This window comes from Thunnus maccoyii, chromosome 2 (genome assembly GCF_910596095.1).
Source record: "Thunnus maccoyii chromosome 2, fThuMac1.1, whole genome shotgun sequence".
NCBI lineage: Eukaryota > Metazoa > Chordata > Actinopteri > Scombriformes > Scombridae > Thunnus > Thunnus maccoyii.
The window spans coordinates 7,237,143-7,251,007 of NC_056534.1; the positions used below are offsets into that span (position 1 = coordinate 7,237,143).

The 13,865-nt window shown below is 40.4% G+C and overlaps 1 protein-coding gene across 1 annotated transcript in view; it reads right to left on the bottom strand.

The window, feature by feature from the left end:
- LOC121908360 (voltage-dependent T-type calcium channel subunit alpha-1I-like) overlaps positions 1–13,865 on the bottom strand; it is a 222,922-nt gene that overhangs the window by 82,545 nt on the left and 126,512 nt on the right. Inside the window, exons 9-11 of the mRNA XM_042428302.1 lie at positions 9,678–10,017; positions 9,198–9,598; positions 21–172 (exon numbers count right to left, since the gene is read on the bottom strand). Coding sequence (XP_042284236.1) covers positions 21–172; positions 9,198–9,598; positions 9,678–10,017 — 893 coding nt within the window. The remainder of the gene's footprint in view (positions 1–20; positions 173–9,197; positions 9,599–9,677; positions 10,018–13,865) is intronic.

A 13,865-nucleotide genomic window follows, 5' to 3' on the forward strand; every position in this document is an offset into this window, starting at 1 on the left:
TTACACCATTTCAGTTGTACCTTATGATGACGATGACTCCGTCAAAGACGTTGTAAGGGTTTCTCAGGTAGTTAAAAGAGCCGAACGCGGTGAGTTTGAGGATCATCTCCAAGGAAAACATGCTGGTGAAGACGATGTTGCAGATCTCCAGAACATTAGTGAGCTCCTCTGGCTGAAGGATTATATGAGACAAGTGAAAAAAACAGAAAGAAGATAAATGAGGAAATAAAGAGAAAAAGACAAACAAGAGAGGAAAGGGGAGGAAGAGAAACTAAAGCAGAAAAAAATGTCTGTAGCATTGCTAATGGCCACTTAAGGCTGTAGTCTAATGCTCATCGCACACCAGAAAACAAAGTTAAAAGGATGAACAGTGGAGGGACAGCTTTGGTCTTTTTAGATTCTTACCATGAGTGAAGTAAAATGTAATTGTGGCACAGAGAAAAATGGCCATGTTGTTGTTAAAAAGGATTGATCCCCCTATGGAGGCTGTTTGGGACATTTTTTACTGAGCTCATTAGGATCAGATCCACATTGTGACTAGCATAACAGCATTTAAAATGTTACCATGCTATGTTTGCATTAAGCTCACAGCTAATCCTTGTTATTACTGTAGGCATTTCAGCATGCATTATACATGTTATGTATTTTTATGTTTATTTATCTGATGATGATGATGATTATTATTTGTATGTATGTATTTGTAAGGGTCCCTAAACAGTCTTGGAATTGCATAAATTTGATATGCCTGAAAAGCTTAGACTCTTGTGGATTCAATGAGCCCAATTGTATTCATGTGTGATGATGTTAGTCCTCGTAGCAGCCATTTCATTGTCATGAGACCATTTTTTTTTTTTAAACTTGACCTCACTGTATAAAATGACATATTGTGACATCTAATATAATCACAGCCTCATGAAACTTCAAAACCACAAACTAGAGACCTGGGGCATTCACAGGATGTATGGCTTTCCTCGGTATATTGACAACAAGGGGGTTTCTGAGTAATTTCCGAAACAGAAGTGCTTGCCATTCAATCGCCAAAAAGTGCAGTTTTTCCAGAAAGTTCAGAAGTTTTTTGATACTAAATCACAGCATAATCTTCAGGTTCCCAGCGTTCAGATGATATATACCACTTCTATGTGGCATATACTGTTGACCTGCCATCTCCCCCTAAACATCCCCTTTCCCCCCAAAAAACGGGTCTATGCTAGGGGGGCGATGGAAGAGGTTAACTAGGCTATATTTCTGGCAAAAATGACAAAGCTCAAGGATGAGGCGCTCTGTCTCCAGCTATCTATCACTCTGCTTTTTTTTTTCTTTTGCCTCCTCATCTCTTTCTCTAGTTATCAGATATTTTACTCACCATGGATCGAATGCACAAAATTGATTGGTGGAAAGGGCAAGGAAGAGGACAATAGCTTTTACACACAACTGCACCCACACACACACACACACACACAGACTATGACACCAGTACAGATAAGAGTACACATACTGGTTACCTGCATTTCTAGTAATATTCTGGCAACAAAACACAAAGAACAGCCTGAATGCTGTCCAAATACTGTCTGCACTTCTTGTCCACATCACTACTGTCTACTCATTTCCTACCCAGCAGCGCACACACACACTGCTGCCATTAAAAAGGTTCAACATTTTACTCCTTCCAGCTTGGAGACAAACTGAAAGACTACATTTTTGTTCCTGACAATGGTCTGGAGAGCTATGATGTAATGTAAGAATTTAGTTGTGGAAGTTACACCAGTAAAGCAACTGTTCATTTACAATGAGAGTGATAAAATTAACTCTTGAACTTGAACTGCCAGTATTTAAATCCAATTTGCTTTCCACTGTATGCCTTTACAAGATATTCTGGTTTCTTCTACTTATTGTCACTTATGAATGTGCATGAATGTCTGTCTTTTCAGTAGTAACATTTGACACCATTTGAGTAACTTCTTCTTTCTGTTTTTGTCTTTCTGTCTCTGCCTGCCTTAATAGAAGAACACACATACACACACACACACACACAAAGAGCTAAATTTGGCACAATCATGAATCTAGCATATCACGATTCCACAGAGCTCCTCTGGTAACTTCAGCAATAACACTTCTGACATTTCACCGCCCCAGAATCAATGAGCACTGCTTGTTTTGCATTTACATGTCTGTCAGTGTGTATGTGTGCATCTGTTTGTAGCGACTCTGCTGTTAGGAGATGCATGTATGTGTGTGTGTGTGTATGTGTGTGTTGTCATTCCTAATGAGTGTTTAGCAGTGTGAAAACACAACCTAATGATGCGTGCCCACCAGTTTTGGTAACGATGTGACGGCTGACCGCTGTTTGTAGACCAGCTAAACAGCGCAGCAGCCCCCGGAGATCCATTACTGCTGTCTCATTACTGCAAACCTGGGTACAGAAGACTGGTGTTTTCCGGTCGGCGGATGTATGGAATAAAATAAGAAAAGTGGGTATTTGATGTCCCACTAAGGACTCACTCTTATATAAGGAAATTATGTACTTGTAAAGTGAACAAAACAGAAAGTTTTTTTTAAAAAGAGCATTTGCTCTAACTAAACTAAATGAGATAAAACTTCAAAAACAAAAACTGTGGTGTATAAGCTTGCAGCAGCTGGCAAAACAATATTGCCTGTAAAACCTGCCCATTACTCTTTACCATGTATCAATAACCCTTTAGTGTCTATCTGCAGCAATTTGCCTAACATCTGTCATATGCATTGGTCTGCACTGATCTGATCAGTATCAAACTTCACTGATATTTTCTTAGCAAATGTATTAATTCTAGACTGACATGCAGTCTGGTGCAGTTCTGTGATAGAGACCGTCCTCACCAGGAAAACAACAGCATCGGTCATTTGTTCAAACACTTAAAATGAACAGACATGATGGAAAAAAAATATTGGTACCCTTTGCTACCCTTTGATACCCCTTTGCTTTTGATTTACAATAAAACAAATGAAAATGGCATGGCCAAAAATACTGGTACCCTTAATTTAATATTTTGTGGCACAGCCTTTGAAGGCAGTAACTACAGTCAAGCGCTTTCTGTTACTCTGAGTAAGGTCTCTATACCTCTCCACTGGTAGTTCGGCCTACCCTTCTTGAGCAAACTGCTCCAGTTCTCTCTGGTTTGATGGCTGCCATCTCCCAACTGCAAGTTTCAACTCTTTCCACAGATGTTCAATGGGATTCAGATCAGGACTCATAGCAGGCCACTTCAGAATTGTCCAACGTTTTCTTCTCATCCAGTCTTGGGTGCTTTTTGATTTATGTTTGGGGTCATTATCCTGCTGGAAGACCCATGACCTGTGACTAAGACACAGCTTTCTGACACTGGGCTGTATGTTTCACTCCAAAATGCCTTGATGGCCTTCTGATTTCATTGTACCCTGCACAGATTCTAGGCACCCAGTGCCCAAGGCATCAAGCAACCCCAAAACATCACTAAGCCTCTTCCATGTTTCACAGTAGGCATGGTGTTCTTTTCTTTAAAGGCTTCATTTTTTCTTCCGTAAACATAGGGTTGGTGTGATTTACCAAAAAGCTCTAATTTTGTTTCATTTGTCCAAAGCACTTTCTCCCAGAAGGACTGTGGCTTTTCAACATGTATTTTGGCAAAGTCCAGTCTGGCTTTTTTGTGTCTCCCTTTTGGAAATGGGGTTTTCCTGGGTCTTCAACCATGGAGCCTATTTTCATTCAGACAGTGACGGATGGTGAAACTATTGTACCTTGAACTTGAAGATCAGCTTGGATCTGTGTTGAAGTTTTCCTTGATTCTTTCTCAACCATTCAAGCAATCCTTCTGTTCAATCTCGGGCCAATTTTCCTCTTGTGACCACGTCCAAAGATGTTGGCTATAGTTCCATGGGCTTTAAATTTCTTAATAACATTGGCAACAGTGGTCACAGGATCATAAAACTCTTTGGGGATGGTTCTGTAACCTTTACATTGACCTACATTGGCTATTACCTTTTTTTTCTAATGTCTTCAGACCACTCTCTAGTTTTCCTCCTGTTTCCATGTTCAGTGTGATGCACACAGTGGCACAAAACAGCAGAGGGAGTAATTTTCTCCTTTTAAACTGGCTGCATGAGTGATTAGATGATTGAAAACACCTGTGATACTAATTAAAACACAATAGTCTACTTAAAGTATCACTACAAATCAATTATTTCTTATAACCTATAATCCAGGCTGTTCGTAGAATGTCTTTGTAGAATAAGCATGAATTCTGTTATTTTCACAACTTTTTTGTTTCGTTCCACTGCAACCCAAACATAGACATGCATTGATAATAAAATATCTTTTAAAATATCTTTTATAATAATAATAATATTTCAAAACTGTTCAGAGCGAATGGTGCATTATTTTAATAACAATAATTTCAACAACGCCTGTAAGTGTTTAAAAGTTTGTTTTTTATTTCCTGACAAGCAGGACCTCGTGGTTGTGGGCATAATGGTTGTTATCTCTCAGAAGCAAATGTGGACATTGTGTGATGTAATAGTACTGAAAACCCTTCTAAAAGGGAAAACACATTGGCAGTGTAAGACGTGTCAAAACACCCACACGTGTCAACTTGTTGGGGTACGCCACTGTCCTAGTCCCACCATAATTCCCCAGAAAAACTGCAACTTTATCACATTTGTTCTGCTCATATGATGCATCTGGTGTTTTTCAATGAACATCAGTTGATGCTTGTCAAATGACGCAATGTGTGTGTGTTACACATAAGAATGAGGTTAACATGGGAAGTTGGGTGGACAAAGTGTCTGACCTTGACAAGAAGACTGTTCTTTGAATCTTATCTACCAACATTCAACTTTTCTTTTAACCATGATTGTGATCCTTCCTTTACAGTAAACATGCAGTTTTAGTTTTAGTTAGTCAGCAGCCCACCATACTGGTGGATCAGACAATACCTGTATGAATCATTTTTGAAATGCCTATAGAGGTCAATATGGTATCCATTTGGTAATGAGCACCTATTGCTGTGATGATCACAAATTTTTGCAACAAGCCCAGCCTTTTTAGCCTTTTCCTTGCTCTAATGCTTTTAGCATCTGCTGCATAGAGTCTGACCTCTGTTATTCTGACACAGGTTCATACTCATGTAACATTCCTGTGATAGTAAATAACCCAAACCCACTGCTGTGGCATTATGCATAAATATCAGTAATGTGATAATGGAAATCATAACAATCCTAAAGCCTTTGATGTGTCTCACTTTGTTATTTCTATAAAAGTGGTGTAATTTGTTTTGTTCCCTGCACTTAATGTAATCAAATCTCTCAAATATGAGCCTCTTTATATTTCAACAGCAACTTAATTCAGATAGCTATCTTATTAAGGTTTGTGCCCCTGGTTATTGAATTTCCAAAAATCCTTTGGTAGGGGTAAGAGATTACATTTATTCATAACATACATATTAAAAACAGCATTTCAGTAACTGGTGAAACATCAAATCCTTCTGTATTGCTGTCATTTGCTATTCAAAGACATTCGGCTGTTTTCTGTAGATTGTTCGATTGTCTTCCAAACCCCAGTTTTATTTTCACCTTTGAATTTTCAGACCTACACTGCTTTATAATTGTCAACTATTTTTGGCTTTTACTGTTTCAATTAGCATATGGCAGTCATAGCCCAAATATCTTAAACTGAGTATGTGGGTGTCGTTGAATATTTTGACTGTGACCTCAGTTGCCCCCACAACATGAATTCGGTTATTTCCTTTTGTTTTAATCTTTGCATTTGGGCAGAGAAAGACACGTAGCACTGTTGTTTGATCTCTATCCATCCCTGTCAAATCTCCAAAGAAGTGCCCGTCACGCTGCTGCATTATTAATCCCCAAACAGCTGCTAAATTATCTGAGGTGTCTTCTCACTGGAGCAATCAACCCCATTCAGTGGGAGATCTATCCTCGTATTTTCAGTAACGTACGTCATGCCACTGTTGCAACTAATATCCCTTCAAAGACAATGGCCAAGTGCCCTGACAACTGAATCCCAGGAATTATGATCATATTTGTGATGTCAAAAGCAATACAAAGTGCCCTTGTAACTGATGGATTCCTAAGACTTTATCTTGATTCTATGAAGAAACTCAACATTTACAATATCGTCATCTCCATTAATTTAAAAGACTATCATCTGATTTCTCCTCTAAAACATTAGAGATTCTTGTCTTTCTTTGCCAAAAGGTCATTAATATTTCTACTCATAATATCCACCTTTTTTCCCATTAGCTGCAGGATTTGATACATTTTTGACTAATATGGTTTTCAGGCTTTGCAATATGAAGTGATATTTAAACTTTCATTCCTAACTTTGATTTAGAAATGGCCCTTTGAGCCATAAAACATCCTTCGCTAACACTCTCACATCTTTCCAGATACGTAATCCAACAGTGAAACCAACAAAAGATGATGACGGCAGTGTTACTGTAGTTATATAAATGTTTAAGTGTGTTTCTAAAAATATGAGCAGCTCATATGGCAAACTATTTTCCAGACCATTGAATATTTAAACATATGAGAGAATGCAGAGTTTGCCGTTGAGCTGCTTTGTTACGGTTCTAATAAAATATCTTATCATGTAGTTTGATTAGCAAAAAATGTGTGTCTGCTGTTATAAAAAAGTGTGAAGGACGTCCCAAAACACTTCTTAGACTCTTTCACCAACAAACTGCCTTCTTTTGGACTTAATAAATTCACCAAATTATGTTTGGTTGCCTCCCGGTGGTCTAAATCATACCTGCCTGAAACCCTGAAATTTAGAAAAAGCAACTTGGTTGCATTTTCCGCACTGTTTATCTGTTGTTTCCAGACTAACAGAACCAGAGACCACAGGTGTAGTAGGACAGGTGGAAGCACCCCTCTACAGGATGAGGATCAGAGTGATGAGACAGATTAAGCCTCTGATATCACTGTTCAAACAGAGGGAAGGAGGCATGACTCCAGTTTGCTAAACAGCCTGTGGAACCGCAGACATTCCAGCTCGCTATTTCCTCCCCATTAGAGCAGCAAAGTCTCTCTCTGCCTCCGTCTGTCTGTCTCTCTCTATTTTTAGCCGCCTCTGAGATGAGAGACGACCCACCACTGCGGCGGTGGCAGAAGTGAGTGGGCGATGGTATAGCGAGAGCAAGAAATATTGATAGAAAGACAAAGAGTGCACAAAGCAGAGCGACAGAGAGAGACAGGAAACTGGGAAGAATGGGAGGGGGAAGGGGGGGAGCAAAAGTTGAAAGAATGCACAGAGCATCACTTTTCATTCCTAGGAGATATTGGTGAGTGTGATCTGAACCAAAGGTGTAATAATATTCTGGTGGTCCTGCCAACATCTTCCAGCCTAACCTGAGTGCACACATGTCTGTCCTGTTGACTGGGGAATCACATTATACAGGAACGGATGGAGGCTGAGAGAGGAAGAGGCATGTAAGAAACAGAGACAGGTGTGCAGGAGAAAGCATATAGAAAGGTTTACATTGCGGAGGAGTGTAGACATAGAGTGACAGGGAGAGAAACTAAAAGAGACGGCCGACTCAGACTGCAAACATGGTCGGTGGTTCACTCTGGAGCAAATGTAGGTGGGAAGAGAGGCTCCAGCTGCATCTACATTGAGATCTCATGCAGCTAATAAACAGGAAAATCCTTCATTTTTAACTGCTGCATTATGGATTCCCCCATTCATAATCCCACAGTGTTGGCTCCCTAGCACATGCTAACTGGTTAGTAATAACTGAAGATAAACACACATATAAATAAGTAAAGAACTAAATAAATAAATAAAACAGATAAAAACAACATTACCACTAATGGATGGAACCTCCCTCCAAACATCGTGAGATTTCTGTTTCTGTTGTCTTTCAACTAAAAGTTTGACTGTTGACAGATCAGGTTCTCATTATTTTTCCTCTTACCAGCCTGAAGTGTTGGAAATGTGATTGGGCGTCTATGGCTGGTGACCATGAAAAGTTAACTGAAAGTGTCATGTTCATAACTCAACAACAGATAAAAAAAATACACCTCTCACCCGGTATCAGACTTAGCTGAGGTGGTGGAGCTAAAAAATTATCAAACTGAATAAAAAAAGAACCCGCACACTCAAATCTGTGCAAGAATCTTTTTTAATTAGCGAGCTTTCGGTCAGAGGAAGGCATGAACCATAACTTAACCAAGATAAAGTGATCCTGGAATTGTCAGTGTTAAGGATGGGTCCCTTTGTACTTTTTATCAGTTTGCCTTTGTATCTTTTTGAGGAAGCTGACCGTTTCAACCATTTTTCCATTACTTTGAACAAACTATTTTGACTTTTGCTATCTAATTTTGCACACATTCTAAATTGCAATACATGGTGATCAGGTGCTGCAACTGACTGGGATTAGTTGGATGGGTGTCCTGTGTTGTTTGCACATCACACCTGGTAGATTATTGGATGTTTTGATGATCAGTATCCTTAAGATTACTTCCCTTATTTTTGGAATCGCTGCTGTATAGGGTGTGTAATTAGGGTTTCCCCATGATGATAACCATGTGACCAAATAGAAACAGGCAAAAACTTTTTTCCTTTTTATTTTATGAAGACTGTGTAGATATTGTTGCTAGTTTCAAGGTCAGAAAAGGTTGATAATTGAATTCCAAATCAGGAAACTCTATACATTTTATATTTTCTTTCTGCTGGTGATGTTATGATTCTTTTATGCCATGGGCATGTTCTCTTTTCTGGTTGTGTTCAATGTAACAACAAAAAAATGTACTTTGAAATAATGCACCAACAATTTGTCAAACAACCACAATGGGAATCTAATGGGACAGGCAGCATGCCCGAAGACTGTGCTTTAAAGCAGCTACTTTTGATATTCTGTGTAATTATACTGAACCTGTTGAGCAAAGCCTGTAGGGTACTTATGCAATGCTTTCTCTATGGACAAGAAATGTACATTATGTGAGCACAAGCGCAGGATATTTGATTGAAGTTTCTAAAGTTCAATAGAGAGGCAGCTGTGCAAAAGAGGCATACTGAGAGAAAGGAGAACATGACACAGATGCTGCAGACATTGACTGACTGCAGAAAGAAGAAAAAAATGAAAAACAGAAGTATGACAGACAGACCATGAGAAGTACTTTAAACATAAATAATGTTATGCATCACAGAGGAGAGCTGCAGCTGTCTGTACCTGCTCGTGATGCTCGATGCCCATGCTGATGGTGTTGATCAGGATGGCGATCATGATGCCTCGGTTGAAGTATTTGCTCTCCACGATGCCCCACAGCTTCGTCCTGATCTCGTAGCACAGCTTCTTGCATTTCTGCTGAGGACTACATCCCGTCCCTGCACCATCGTGGCCTTTCTTGTCCTTTTCTTTACCAGTAGATTGTACCCCCTCCGTGTCCGTTTCCTCCACAGCTCCCTCCTCGGCTTCATCGCTGGCCGCACCGCGAACCGGTCCGACCCCGTCAGAGAGCGACAGGGCAGCGACACACTGGGGGCAGCCAACGGTGGCAGAGGAAGAGGTGAGCGCCATTGGTTCAGCAGGTGAGGCGTGGTCAGGTTTGTTATGGTGGGGACAAGGTGGAGCTGAAATTGCGCAAATGGAGGGTGTTAAAGAGGGAGTATATAAACTGTGCATGTAAATACCATTTTTACAGTTACCTACCGTGCCTCAACACCGCTCTCCTCTCACGTCCTCCCCTTCCATTGGACTTCCTATCCCTCCCTTCTCTTCCTCCTCTACCTCTTCCGACGCCCCGAAAGCCACGAGGTTTCCCCCGCAGGGTGTTGAAAAGGGCGACAGTCTGTCTCCTGGCCTTGCGGAGGATGTGGCAGACCAGCTGGAAGAGCTCCTCATAGCAGTCCCCGGGCTCACTTGCCAGGGTGGAAGAGGACGAACACCGTGCCCTCTGCTCCTGCATCAGCTGGTGCTCCCTCTGCTTGGTCTCTGAGAACTGGGTGGCGATGACGACCAGGCACAGGTTGATCATGAAGAAGGAACCAACCTAAAAGGATAAGAGGGAAAACGCAGAAACAGATATTTTACAGGTGAATACTGCTAAAGATTAAATGTTTAAATTTTAAACCATTATCCCCACTCTAGACTACCTAGGTTTGTTTAACTGCACCATTTGTACACACTGGCATGAATCTGATCTGTAAGTGGTCAGATAATCACACTGAATAAAGAACTCTCAACAAGATGGCTTGATGCCAATGCAGTTTAGCCCATTAGCCTATTTGGCTGGACAACTCAAAACATCACACATTATACAGTACGATTCTAAAAAAAGCTGCTGTGTTCTCAATTAAACCAGTGAGATCTAACATTGCAAGTCTTGTCCTTTCTTTTACTAAATAACCAGCAAACCTGATAAATTTAAGCCCAACCAACGTTAATCTATTAGACGAGGAGATCATACACCTTTATGTCAACCTGATCTCTGCTCTTGTAATGTTCTTGCTGCTCTTGTAATTCTTTCTTTATTTGGTCATGCGAGATAAAACATCAATTGGATCCTATTCAATGAATTTTACATGGAAATCTCATGTGATTTAGGGATATAACCCACCCACTCACTCACCCATTCACTCAAATTTACAGACCTATCCAAATAGATCTCTTTTATCACTGAAATGAACATACCGTTCTACTGTATAGGCTAGGCTAATACCAGTACTATAGAGTTGTGAAGTGGGATGAGCTATTTCAGGTGCTCCTGGTTCTGAAGATAAAATTCCTTTTCATTTTCTCTACAGAAAACGTTGAATAACTCATATTTGGAGCTCTTCCACATTTTGGATTGAAGGTGAACATCTGTTTTAGAAAATATCTGTTTCTTTGATATAAAGTCATAAGGTAGAAGCCTGCCTATGTTATTTATGGCTATTCTGTTATTTATGATATTCTGGTCTTTTTTCCCCTAAACATCCTTTGATCCGATCTCAATCTTTGGTGGAGGTTGTCAGGCTGTGCTGTCTATGCAAGCTGCATAGCGATCTACCCACTTCTAAAGAGTACTTTACAATGTTTATACTTGTTTTGAAAGTTTTGTTTCGCTTTGCAGTTCCTTTTTCAGAACCTAAAGCATTATGAATGTAGTTAAAATATCTAACCATCTAGGCAAACGCCCAAACTTACCGCCAGACAGCCAACTCTGTGTTATCTAAAATGCCTGTGGAAAGCCTAAGACGTTTGTTAGGCAAAAAATTAATAGATGACTGCATGAGCGACTGAAACCGGGCCTTGAGCTTGGTTGTCCTTGATTAATAATACATTGTTTTTTTTAGCAAAAGACAGCCTTTTGAGATTTTAGTGTATCGGCGCAACAGTCAGAGAGGATAAAAGGCAGAGAGAGGAAGGGTCAGAAGAGTAAAGAAGAATCGTTACTTTTTGTGCCTCTCTCATTCATCATCTCTGTCTGTTACTCTTGAACTCATGAATTTCTTTCACTAAAACCTGTCCCAATGCTCCATTATTAATCAAGAATAACCAGGTTGAAGGCTAAGATGAAGAAGTTCCAAAGCAGCCACTGCTTAACCTTTCATTATTAATAAAATAATGAAAGATGTGTGTCAGAAACTGTAAGGTAAGCTGTGTTGCAGTGCTGCATGTTTGATGTTTGAGGCTCACTCTCTTTACAAGAGACAGTGGGTGAAACGGATATAGTGAGAGAGAGAAAATGAGAGAAGAAAAAAGGGGGTAAGGTCACCCAGAGAAGCAGAGCTTATGTGGAAAAAGAGGATAGAGAAAGCGAGAAGGCAGAGAGGGGGGATGAAGTCTAATGCTCTCTAGGTTGTGATCAATAGTGATTGTGAAGCCTGATAACCCCCTCCTGCTCTCCATCTGAACCGCTGTGACAAAGACTATGGAAGAGCTGGATAAAAAGTGTGTGTAAGCATGTGTGCGTGTGCGTCAGTGTATGTCAGTGTGTGTTTTGTGTGTAAAGCTCCTCTTCATTGATCCAAAGCAGAGATTTGTGGGCTGACTGGCTGGTTTTCATCCCAGCTCTCTGGACTCACGGACTGAAAGGGAGGCAGTAGGTCCCAGCACCCATTCAGCACCCTCGCTGATCCCATCAAATATTTATACTCACACTCTGCTGGAGCTGCTGAAATACAATTAGATTAGTGTGTGCGTGTGTGTGTGTGTCTGTGCAGATTCAGTGTTTGCAGCAGAGTGACAAAATGACTATGTGTGAGAGGATATGAGAATGTGTGGATGACACTGAATGGATGTACTGAGTGTGTGTGTGTGTGTGAGTTTGAGCATGAAAAAGAGAGAGGCAAACCCTCAATTTGCACCACAAACCAACATGAATCCAAAAGCTCCAGATATTGATATTTTTTTAAGATTTACAAGAATCATATGACAATTTAATGACAAGGAACTATCCCCGACTCAGAGGCTCTTCACAGCTTTTTAGTCTCTTATAGCTTTTTTTTCTTACATGACATTTACAATGTGTTTCATTGTTCTCGTCAATGCCATTTCCATCAACAGCAGGCAGCTGTTAACAGCAAGTAAGCTGTAAAGTCACTGTACACTACCTACCAAATACCAAACAGTTGACAGACAAATACCTAAAGAACTTGAGCCATATTTTTCTAGATAGTTGGTGGAGACCAAACCACAGCTACAAGGAAAGTGAATATAGGACTTATGATCTCCAAATTAATGTTAATGTTGCTTTTGTGTGTGCAGGTTGTGTGAGCAGGCAGTTGTTCCAACAGTGTTGAGCAACTGGACTTGTTGTAGATTCTTGAAGATGTTTCGCCTCTCATCCAAAAGGCTTCTTCAGTCCCAGGTATTTAACCTCTGTAGGGTCATTTAGTCCTCTTGTCTGTCATGTGACAGTCATTAGAGTCCAGATGTAAACGGGTGTTAAACTGCCTGGGAAGGGATGACAGGACATAATTGTAATTGATGTCGGTGTTGTAGACCACCTTTTCTGTTGATTGATGGTTTTTCCACTTTGACATACTGTATACGGCCTCCTTCACACCTGGAACTCGTGTGACTCTAACGACACATGTCACATGATAGACAAGAAGACCGATGAACCGCATGTGTTTGTTTACACGTAAGCTGCGTTTTTCATTCATTCGTGTCACGCCCGTCTGGGTGACCTATACGCTCAACATTGCGCCTGAACACCTCATGTGGACACACATAGACGGAGCTGCTCTGCTAAACATGCTGATCATGCTATGCTTTCTGTGTAGCCACGGTGTAAGAATACTCAGAAAACAATAATCATGTTTTTACTGTAACATTAGTTAATGAGTAAAACATCTGCAAAACAACTGTCTGAAATTGCTCTTACCAACAGCAGGTACAAACCACTTTCTCTGGATCAGACTTATAAGCTCATAAATCATGAAAGAAACACTTTAACACAACTATCACATAGTTTACATGATGTTTACTCAGATCACATTACAGGGTTTCTGGGTATTAAAGTCTCACAAATCAGTCATCTGTTACTGAAATGCTTTTGTTTTTTTTGCACTGAGATCATTTAAACCCTAGGCGAACACACACAAGCGCGCAGCAACAGGTAGGGACATCACGTAACATTAGCGATAAGGCAATCCGTAATGGTGTATGTGTTGAATGTTAATACAAGTTATAAGTAAAGGCAAATGGGGAGCTTAAACTGTGTCAAATCACAGGGCTTACCACACAGTAAGTCTGTGTAACAAAACAAGGCTGAGGGTGGCATTTCCGGATGTTAAACCTTAATTCCATAGGGCCGAGCTATTTTCCACGCAAAGCCTTTAATTCCGCTGAGCCCTCGTGTCTAAACTGCTCTACATGATGGTAATCAGCGTACAGCATCTCTCTAACTCT